At 42.4% G+C, this 11392-nt stretch overlaps 2 protein-coding genes across 2 annotated transcripts; both read right to left on the bottom strand.

Moving 5' to 3' along the window:
- Positions 1-393: 393 nt before the first annotated feature.
- LOC135502915 (succinate dehydrogenase [ubiquinone] flavoprotein subunit, mitochondrial-like) lies at positions 394-6302 on the bottom strand. Its single transcript, XM_064796110.1, has 12 exons — positions 6221-6302; positions 5430-5684; positions 5119-5262; positions 4797-4961; positions 4440-4588; positions 4203-4327; positions 3818-3986; positions 3197-3596; positions 2823-3014; positions 2436-2579; positions 1963-2076; positions 394-1782 (listed from the first exon to the last, which is right to left on the bottom strand). The coding sequence occupies exons 1-12, from the start codon at positions 6278-6280 to the stop codon at positions 1696-1698; spliced, it is 2004 nt and encodes a 667-aa protein (XP_064652180.1). The 5' UTR covers positions 6281-6302; the 3' UTR covers positions 394-1695.
- A 785-nt stretch (positions 6303-7087) lies between these two features.
- LOC135502895 (60S ribosomal export protein NMD3-like) lies at positions 7088-11222 on the bottom strand. The gene is made up of 11 exons (XM_064796083.1): positions 11049-11222; positions 10476-10610; positions 10154-10247; positions 9841-10053; positions 9475-9644; positions 9106-9202; positions 8754-8871; positions 8423-8574; positions 7955-8253; positions 7645-7715; positions 7088-7402 (listed from the first exon to the last, which is right to left on the bottom strand). Exons 1-11 carry the CDS (start codon positions 11087-11089, stop codon positions 7263-7265), a joined length of 1530 nt encoding a protein of 509 aa, XP_064652153.1. The 5' UTR covers positions 11090-11222; the 3' UTR covers positions 7088-7262.
- Between the last annotated feature and the right edge of the window lie 170 nt (positions 11223-11392).

The raw sequence follows: 11392 nt of genomic DNA, 5'->3' as shown, positions 1-11392 counted from the left end.
ACAGTGGAGTAGCCAGGGCCGGTGCGGTAGGGTTCCAACTATCTCGTCTTTCTTACGACCGTGTTGGGAAAGGCGATGGGGCAGTCAATGGCCTCGGCTTGGTCGAGGTTATCCCATTTCACTGTGTTAGATCATCCGATTGTAATTGCAATTAGAAGTTGAACACAGATATTTGGTGGTAATATTTTATTACACATTTAAAATGTACAGATATAGCAATGCAACAAACAATCGGCACATAAATGTGTAGTTCCATTAGCTACCATAAAGCACTACATAAGCTAATCCTAATACAGCAAGAGATTAGCTCAAGAGATTATGACATGCCTCTGAATGTCTCACAAGAAATTATAATGACCGAATCTGACGCATACTGACCAGCTCATGTCTGGGTTTAATTCTTAGAAATATATAGCAAGGCTCACTTAGAAAGCCAGCATCGATCAATAGTTCATCATTATCAAGTCACCATCATGGCCCATGCCACAACACGTCGTATAACAATGCATTTTAATATACAACAATCAAATCATCGTTTAACTAACACGGTGCAACATGGCCGAGCCACTTTATTCTATTATTGGTCATCATTAGTTTTTCCACTGATTATTTTGGGTATTAAGTCACACACACACACACATGTAAGGTGCTCCCACCAGAATAGAACCCAGAATGTCTACATAGCACTGAGCAAGATGTACACACTTCACGATCTTAGTTAAGATGACACACAATGTTTACTATTTACATACAAATGCATGAGATGGCATGAAATAAATAAATTATAATGGAACCTCCCTTAGTTGACACCTCTCTAGGACACCCGCTCTACTGAGGATACTAAATCTCCTACCACACTGGTTGGTTCCATTCAATTTGAGCTCAGTAATCAGGACCCCTCAGAATTCTGGATAGCATTATCAAATCCCAAGAGTGTCCGTAATAGAGAGGTATTTAACTAGACAAACGACAATGAAGTCCTCTATAAGGAGCTAAAACCTAACAAACAATAGTATTTGGTGCTTGGTATAGAATTTTCACTGGGGGTTGGGATTGGGAAAGATCATTATCCTAGTCTTCGAAGAAACCAATCTGAGGTTTTATAAACATCTGAAACTTGAATAACATACACTATTTGCATTACTTATACAAAGGAGTCGTATTTCAACATAATTCTTTGATTAATTAATTACTCCAACGAGCTAATCAAAAGCAAAAGCGTACAAAGGAACACTGCCTTATCGAAAGATTTACATTTTATGACAAGTAATTCCAAAATTAACTTTAGGTATTTTTTGTTAATGAAGTAGGTCTATAGGTGATTCTACCGATGTAATACAATGGTTGAAATATAGGATTTACACCAACATGACATGGTGTGCTCACAATACCAACACCACGACAAGGATTTCAAGATCATATCACGCAAACAACCTTGTCAGTGTGAAAGTCTATCATGCGAAGGCTGAACTCCTTGACATCAGATGTTGAGATCATTTGATGCAAAATGACCCAGCGATACAGATTCGACTTAGTATCACATGACTAAAGCAGCGAATATGCTCCATAAACATCGTTTCCATAGCAACATTAAGTACATCACCCATGGCAATGACAAAATGTACAATTTCCATGGTAACCACTGTTTGATATGAAAGTCTATGAAATTAATTCGATCTCTAAGTGTTGTTATTTTTAATACGATCTGACAGCTGGTGGAACGGTGGCACAGACTTTTTCATCGAGAGTTTTGTCGATCACAGGCCTGTAGTCCAGGGTTACCTGAAGTGAAAACAGATATCGAAAACTGAAGGCGGCTGTTTGGACCACTTCATCAATCATAACAATTTAAATGTGTGAGAATAGCACTGGATCTGGCTGACTGAATCAGTATCTGTTGTGATAAGACGGCCAAGCCAACAGTTTTGTAGTAACCTGACGTAAAAGATGAGTGTTTCTTACCTTTCCAGTTTCACAGTCCATACCAGACATGGTGTGTTTCCTCCAGTGTTGTTCAAAAGGTTTCTTGGTCTGACCTGCTACTGGCTTGCTGTAATCATACTCATCTAGTCGCGTCTGCAACAAGAGCAAATAGTTTAAGTCAAAAGACTCAAGAAGTGTAGAGAGTACACGAGACAAGCTACAATAATACACACAACAGCAGAGAAATCATAACAGATGTAATGCATGTGGAATACTTGTACATGCTCCACATGCATCACAGTGCAATACACATCACAGTGCAATACACATCACAGTGCAATACACATCCCAGTGCAATACACATCCCAGTGCAATACACATCACAGTGCAATACACATCACAGTTCAATACACATGACAATGCACAGGGAAGTGCGCCTGGTCAAAGGTATTGGTCAAGCTAAATTTTTCCTCATCTGTATAAAAATGAGATCACTCAGGAGACCTTCTTACCTTGAAATCTTCTCTTGAGTGAGCACCCCGGCTCTCCTTCCTGGCCTCGGCGGAGACGATGGTCTGGGCCGAGTTTACTATCAGATTCTGCAGCTCCAGAGTCTCGATCAAGTCGGTGTTCCAGATCATGCCCTTGTCGGTCACCTGGAAAACACAACACAAACTTTTGCAATCAAGATCTCGGATTCAGTCACGGCATCAGTGTGTTCAATGTAAAAAGAGGTTTTGGCTGCAGCAGTCACAGTCTATACAGTCAAAGGGCAGGCAAGAAAGTGGTCTTGTGTCCTCGATATTCATTTTCTGTAACCCATTCAGACAGTGATGTGTGTGTCAGCATCATAAGACTCTCGTCTAAACTTACCCAAGAGAATAATTAAGTAAACATACCTTGACGTTGTCAAATTCATCTACAACTTCCTGGACTCCCTTCACACCCTCGGCCAGGGTCTGTCCGGTACGGAATACAGCCGCCTTATTCTGCATGGTCTTCTGGAGTTTCGTCCTTAGATCAGCTGTTGGGATGTCACCCGGGTTGTGGCGGATCTTATCGAGGTTGGCGACTGACTGCTCTCCAGCATTCTGGAAGGAACAACAGGTAAGGGAAACTGAAGCAAGTATTCGGGGTCATCATGCCAAGTTTCAGCCATCCAGCACCAGCGGTTACATAACGTGCTCTGCTGATGGATGACAGACGCCACGGTATCCCACAGGAGACCTTAAAGTAAAAGCACACATGATCTGCTGATCATTATTTTACTTACTGATTTAAATTCAGGTTGTTTTTCCCCAGGGGTGTTCTCCTCTGCGATGGTGTTGGCACAGGCGCGGCCGAACACTACAAGATCCAGCAGAGAGTTGGCGCCTAATCGGTTGGCGCCGTGGACCGAGGCACAAGCAGCCTCACCAGCAGCGTACAGACCAGGGATGATGTAATCTCCACCCTTATTAGCGTCATACTGGATGACTTGGCCCTTGTAGTTGGTTGGCACACCTCCCATGTTATAATGGACCGTCGGGATGACAGGGACCGGGTCCCGCATGACGTCGACACCAGCAAAGATGTGGGCTGTCTCCATGATGCCAGGGAGACGCATCTTCAGTTGCTCTGGGGGGAGATGGGAGAGCTTCAGGAAGACATGATCCTTTTCTGGGCCAACACCCCTGAAAGTTAGAAAGATTCATTTGAATCCTTCAATTTAGGAAAGGCACAAAATCACAAAATCCACACACATGGAAAGATATACCCAGTCTGAAACCTCCAGCACGGCAGCAGGTAGGTGTTGACCTGAAATGGTTTTGAAATGAACCTTTCACAGCCAGATAAAAGGTCTTACGAAAGGGATTCCTTGCATGTTTTTGTCATAAAGTCTCGAGCATCTTACCTTCCCTCCCTGATCTCCATGGTCATTGACCGCGAGACGACATCTCTGGAGGCGAGATCCTTAGCGGTGGGCGCGTAACGCTCCATGAATCGCTCACCCTCACTGTTGATGAGGTAACCACCCTCACCACGGCATCCCTCGGTGATCAGACAACCAGCACCATAGATACCTGCAAGTCAGGTATTGTGTTGTTTATAGAATATGTTTGAGATTAAACTATAATGAATCTCAAGTTGTCAATACTGACCTTGTCTACCCCTGCTGCCAGACATTGTGGAAATCACCACTGATTACTGCTAACATGACATAGGAGGATGGGATCTAGCACTGTATGATTGAAATGTACTACTTTCAACTGCTACACCATATTCAAGTTTAAACATACCAGTTGGGTGGAACTGCACGAATTCCATGTCTTCGTTTGCAAGGCCAGCACGGGAGACCATGGCTGTGCCGTCACCAGTGCAAGTGTGGGCAGCTGTGCAGGAGAAGTAGGCCCGGCCATATCCACTGAAACAGAGGCAATCAGATTATCGCACAAGTGGACTTGAATGAAAAGGCACATCTATATGATTGGTGCAGTTGGCATAATGTTGAGGTGGTTGTCCCCAATTCTACTCACCCAGTTGCGAGAACGGTATTCTTACACCTAAACCTATGGATGGAACCGTCCTCGAGACAAACGGCCGTGACACCACGACATTCTCCGTCTTCCATGATCAGATCCATGGCGAAGTATTCGATGAAGTATTTACAGTCATAGGCGAGCGACTGGAATAGAAAAAGTTGGAATTTCTTTGTAAAAGAATCTCATTGACTTTGAATCATGACAAATCTAGCTCTAACATGAATGAAATTTTAAAAAACAATTTCTTCAGAAAATTGCAACCTTCATTACCTTTGCACCTTCACTATCTTGAATGGACTAATAGTTCAAGCAGCAAAAAGGGGGTGAATGGGTCTAGAATTGAAGACTTACCCTGCCATAGAGCGTATGTAACATGGAGTGTCCTGTCCTGTCAGCCACAGCGCAGCACCTGTGGGCCTGTCCTCCCTTGCCATAGTCGAGGGCCTGACCACCAAACGCTCGCTGGTAGATCTTGCCATTGTCCAGGCGACTGAACGGCATGCCATAGTTCTCAAGCTGAAAAAAGCAATTTTTAAATGAAACCACCTCTGCCACGGTTACTCTTCATTGCCACCTCTCGTAGTACAGTAGAATACTAGAACCTCTATTTTAACAACACCGTTTGACAATATTTCCATCAGTGTACATTCTATTTGGCAGAGACAACCCTTACCTCAATAACAACAGTAGGTGCCTCTTCTGTCATGTAGTGGATAGCATTCTGGTCCCCGAGCCAATCAGAGCCCTTCACCGTGTCGTACATGTGCCACTTCCAATTATCATCTTCCATGTGACCCAACGCCGCATTGATACCTCCCTGGAAAAGAGTCGAACAGAACACATGACATTCATGATGACAAGTTGGACAATATGTTGCAGTTTAGCCTTAAAAGCTCTAGCAAAAAGAGTAGAAGTGACAAACTTCAGGACAGAATTTGGTGATGATTTCTGTCATCATCCTGACATGTCTGTTCGTACACCTACCTGGGCTGCAACAGTATGAGATCTCGTCGGAAATAACTTTGTGATACATGCTGTCTTGAAGCCCTTGTTAGCAAGACCAAACGCAGCTCTTAGACCTGCCCCGCCCGCTCCGACAACCACAGCATCGTAGGTGTGGTCGACAACCGGATAATCACGGCTGATTTGTTGGGTTGTGGAAGCTTTCTTGGGATCGCTGTTTCTGCCGTTGACTCGAAAATGGAAACCTGCAGACGCCAGTGGTCTGGTCAGACCAACCTTGAAAAGAAAAGGTCCATAGATGATAGACATAGTTACAGAGATTTGGATGGCAAAGGAAAAGATAAAATATAAACCTGGGTAAAGAAAGCCTTTGTTGATCAGACTGACACTGACAGTTGGCCTCAACCATGCATAGATAGACAGCTGTGACCTTTCTAAACATTCATAACGAAGCCAAGGTCAAATGTAGCTTACAAAACAAGAAAATTTGTAAACAAACCATCAGAAACTACAAAAGCAATGCCAGAATTCAATATGACATTGGCCAAAATGTAATTGATAAAATATCTGTTTAGGTAAACTCCATCCAGAATGTGAGCAGTATTGAGTTATATCACTTTTCTTGAGGGCACCTTGTGAAATATGTACACAACCTATACACTACAAAATGTGCAGTAAATGAGACCGGCCAAAAAACTTCCTTTTTGAGTACTGTTCCTGCAAAAACTGTTCACCCAAAACACACATATTTGGTACCAAGTGAAAGATATCCATACATTCTTTCTTACGAGAAATAGTTTACAAAGACTTACCAGACTTTGCGAGGCAAATTTGCCCGCAAGTTTAGACGAAATATTTAGCAGCGAAGTCATTTTGTAAGACCACCACCACACATGCGCGATGACCCGGAAGAAGGTCATGTCGTTCTCCAAGCGTCGTCAATGGGTTTTGGGGCGCCATGACCTAGCTTATAGCGAGCAATTAGTACACTAAGATTTCAGTGATGGACGTATAGTTGCAAGTATTTGGCATTTTAGAGTCATATTTCGTGCTATAAAAACTATGTTGTAAACATAATGCTCAAAATTGATTCATGAAAAAGGCTATAGGGCAATATCAAACAAACTATAATGGAAAAAAGTGTAATTCAATTAACTGAATATTGTTTCTAGACACTATACATGTATTGGCCTACTGTTCCGTAAACCACGAGAACAATACAATGTGAAAAAAACAACAGATATAAGTGAGGGGCGAGGTATATAGTGTTTGTAAAGTAAAGAAAAACCCGGTCTGTAAGGTCTGGAGGTCCGGAGTCCGTGAGCGCCGCGGCCCACGGACAGATCAAGAGGGCAGGCATTGGGGTTCCGCCGACGGTGCTCGCATGCATTGGTCGTATCCCCGAAACCTTTACAAAACTCAAAATCTAGTGGCATATCGGATGCGCATCCGATGAAGGTAAAGGAATTGACGGTAAAGGATCTTGCAAAGTGGTATTTTCTCTATCCAAGTACAGTAGGACCCTACCATACAACATTTTCACAACCCAGTGATGAGAATTCTGCTAAGAACACCTCCCTGACAACAATACATAGCTAATGTTAATTGATGTCTGGATGGGAGGGGGAGGGGGAGGGGGAGGGAAGTGGCGTACATGAACTGACACAACGAAGACAAAGTATCTTTTAATTAGATATTTTATTATCTGTAATTCATACAACAGCCCAGGTCCAAAACTCTCTGACAGGACTGCTCTTTAAAACAACTGTCCTCATAGTTCAAATGTCTATCTTTTTTTGCAATTTTAATCCACGGCTATTCTATCATTTCTCCTCCCCTGAGCACTGTCCACGGCTATTCCATCATATCTGCCCCCTCCCCACCAGTGGCATCCTCCACGATGTGCAAATCATCCAGCATCTCCTGGAGACTGATCTGAGGCAGGTCATCATCGTCTGTGTCCGTTTCGGTTTCCACGGTAACCTTAGCAGCATCTGAAATGAAAATTTTGCAAAATTGATACACAATTTAGATGATAAACATTGGTATGTGTAGCTGATTAGCATTCTGAACTGGTACTGTTGGCCAATATCATACAGAGGATTCGCCTTAGAGACCTTCATAAACATCATTTGTGTTTTTCGTATTTCCTTGTGGCAGAGGTAAACAGAAATAAATATTGCCTAACTGCAGTTATCATGCATGCAAATTCCCTGAACCTATGCATTGAACTTACCTCGATAGATGTTGACATTCTGTCTGATTGCGGGATCCTCCTCTAAATCCTCAAGGAAGTCGTTATAATCCCTGAAAACACACACAGAGTTTTGATATAAATGTCAGATATATGTTCATACTCATACTTAATCGTCTCTTCCATGGACCTTTTTAAAACTTTGTCCTTTTTCAGCCAGTCTACAAGGTAAATGTGGTGAACCAGACAATGTCGTAAAGGTGAACAGATTGACACTTCTCTATCTATCATTGTCTTCAATGAGATGGTCATGGATGTTCTTTCTTCTAGGTGTAAACATGATATGCCTTACCTTTCAACACTGGCAGCATCGAAGTCGTGAGTGCCCTCGGCTAGATGCTGTAACTTCCACTTCCTCTTCCTGATGCGCTTGCTCCGATCGCCAAACACCTTCTTGACGAGAACGACGTCGGGTAACCTGTCCTGTCTCATCTTGTCCAGGTACTCATTGTTGACGTTAGCGTTCGTCATGTCGAAGCCAAGGACAGAGTCACCAGCTGAGAGGAGGTGGCCGAGATGCGTGCGACAGAAGTGTTGCTGATCAGAACCGATCTCACTGGACTTGACAACGTAGACTTCGGCTAGGGAATGCTGTGAGAGAAACATTTGAGAATGAGCTGAGTTTTGATGTCTTGATTGTTCTGATCGTAATACATTGCTGGCTCCACTCGGCTATTTACTCAACTGTACTAACTATGCCTTAAGTATAAAACGATGGCGTAGACCCAGCAGTCATTGCTATCTTCAAGACAATACCTACCCTCTTGGACTCCTGACCATGTCCCCGTCCCAGCTTCTTATCCTTCTCAAACACCTCATCTATCTGCATCACAATGAACTCCTGTAGTTGCTTCGGTCCACAGATGGAGTGGAAGGGAGCACGCCAGTACACCGGACCAGGAACCTCAGCAACTAAAAAGAGTGAAAATCATTTCATAAATAGCCATCTTTTAGGTTGGTGCTGTCTACTTTGGCCCTTACTCAATGAGATTTCACTCAACTTATTTAGCTAGTTTGCACTCAAGAGCCTGAATCGATCTGGACATAACAGTTACGAATGAACTATAATACATGTCGCTTTTAATACTTACTTTGACACGTGTTTGGGTCGATCAGATGTATCACAGATGACACACGGTAGCAAACACAAATCTGGCCCAAGTTGCCAAGTGACTGGGCGAGTTTGGCTGGAAGGCACACAACATTATCCTGTGAAAGAGAAACCATTCATAGCCTTCAGAGGAGTGGACGCTGAATACAACAGTAATGGTATATCGAAATTTGGTTTGAGCACAACACATTGCTTCCAAATTATCAGCCCTCTTCTGATTACAAACTGAAGCCGAGACAACTTAGGCGCATGTAGTTGATTCTACATCATCTGTAATCGTTTTACTTCTCTTGTGCAGAGCAGACATTTGGACTATCATTACTGATTCATACCTTGCATATTGGTGGAATTTCCACAGAAAATGTACTTTTGTAGTTGAAAATATTACTCTTAGGATCATGGGAGACTAACTGTTGCGCTGTCTGGTACCTGAAAAATAAAGTTTGTACACCTCATTAGTTGAAGCCAGGCAGCAATTTGACCATTCATGGACTTTCCAACCTCTTACATCAAACGGGCCTCGAGGGAGGACTTGTCATTTGCCTCACTGGGTAAACTTTAGGCTTGTTAGACGCATCAATCCCCCCCCTCAAGCAAGCCAGGAACAGTTCATAAAGACAACAGACAATGATGCATCTTCTTACATCCATTGCAATGATTGCATTGCAAATTCGAAACAGAGCCAAGTTTACCTAACTTACTTGCAAGGTACAATACACTGGAGGAAATCGACAAGTTTCTTAGCGTCCTGTTTCTGTGCGAAGAAGAAATCAATTCCGCCAACCACAGGTTTGATGCCCACAGTATTGACGTGCGCCTTATGCTTCAGGATCATCTGCTCGAGATAGAACAATGTCTTCTTGTGCGAAGTCTGAAAACAGAATTGAAACATATAATTTCCTGCAACTTTCTCACAAATCACAAATATTTAGGATGCCTATCTGTTACTTAGTTAAGTTGATTGAACTGTTTTTCAGATAGTTTCACTAGACTTGGACATTTTGCAATGTGTTCCACACTCAACACAGATGTCAACTTTTCAAAGATGTGTGAAATACCTTACATACCTCTTTCTGCCGGACTTGTGCGACCGCCCTCCAGAAGTCTTTCGCCTCGACCCGATGACATTCAGTACACATCTGATTATTAACGGTGAACTCGACAACAAACACCTGCTCCAAGACGGCACTGTTTACTACTTCTTTCTGGATGGTTATCTTCACCTTGATGCGTTTTGAATGCGGCTCCGTCCACACAAACCCTGCATCCACAAGCCGCACCTGAAAAACAATGCACAATGGTACACATAACACAAACAGATCTTCTTTTACTGATATATTTCAAAGGTTTTACTCAGTCTCTTCCAATATGACAACATACCTTACTCAAACCTTTCAACTTCTTGAGACACACAGAGAGTAACTCCCTTGATTCTAGAGAAGCTTTCACCCAGGTGTCCGGTGGTGTCAGGTATCTGGAACAAAATAAAGAGATTCTCATCAGAGTGAAGTTTGAAAATATTACCTCAACAAAGTTTAAGATGATATATCAATGATTGGACAGACATTTTGAAGTCTGCTCACACATTGTTCAATAGAGGAATAAACACAAAACACCTTTCTTCCAAACAAATAAATGAATAATTTGGACTATTTCTAAAATATCAAAAATCAGAGAATGACTAGATTTTCGTGGAGTATACCTTTCACAATTTCTGCAGAAATGTAGTGTCCCAGACTTAGGGATTCCTTCTGTGATGTCGACCTGGGTTCGGAGGCAGGCTACGCACATGTTGGTTGGATTCGGATCGATGGCTGTACCACATTCACAACACAGACTGAAAGTGAAGAAATCAAAGAATTATTGGTTTAGGTGCTGCTCCATACATACAGAAACACTCCATTCATTCTATTTTCGGATTTCCGATCAAAGTCACTCACTACTCAGGCATTCTGGTTGAAAAAAGAATAGGCCTTTTCGACAAAGACGAAAAATCAAAAATGCGCCGACACAGAACACGTCATCGTCAGAAAAGAAGACCTAAGCCGACTTCGGACAATGTTTTAACCATGATGACCCTTCGTAATGTTCTTGACTGGCGCTGGCCTGGCAAGAGCCCATAGTATCATATGTGGATCCTTGATTGGGAGGCCTGGGATGGGCCAATAAGACTGTACAAATACACTACATAATGTACACTGTACATTTTGTACACAACTCTCACATGCAAAATATGGTCATGTTTTGAAGATCGAATTTCTAAGTATTAACGTACATTCTGCCAGTGGCACTACCGGGACTGGTTGTATACTCCATCTCTGCCACGTTCGGCTTCACGATTTCAAAAAATCTACCAAGATCAACAAGAAATCGAGCACTTTTACGAAAATTTATCAAAATTTCATTGCCATGTGGAAATTTCGTGTGAATGACGTCACCAATACTGAGGCAGGATTCCCGTCAGCACTCGTTTCGTATAAACTTTATTTAATCAATGACTGATAAAACAGAGCAATTAATTGCCTAGACAACATACAGAGTGCTCTGTAACATACTTTTCTTAATTAAAATGCTTAATATGATTGAAATATTTGATAAAGTGGATAAAATATTTCCTCT

This window comes from Lineus longissimus, chromosome 19, assembly GCF_910592395.1.
Source record: "Lineus longissimus chromosome 19, tnLinLong1.2, whole genome shotgun sequence".
Lineage (NCBI taxonomy): Eukaryota > Metazoa > Nemertea > Pilidiophora > Heteronemertea > Lineidae > Lineus > Lineus longissimus.
The sequence above is the reverse complement of the archived record's forward strand: the minus strand, read 5'-3'. Positions and strand labels throughout refer to the sequence as shown.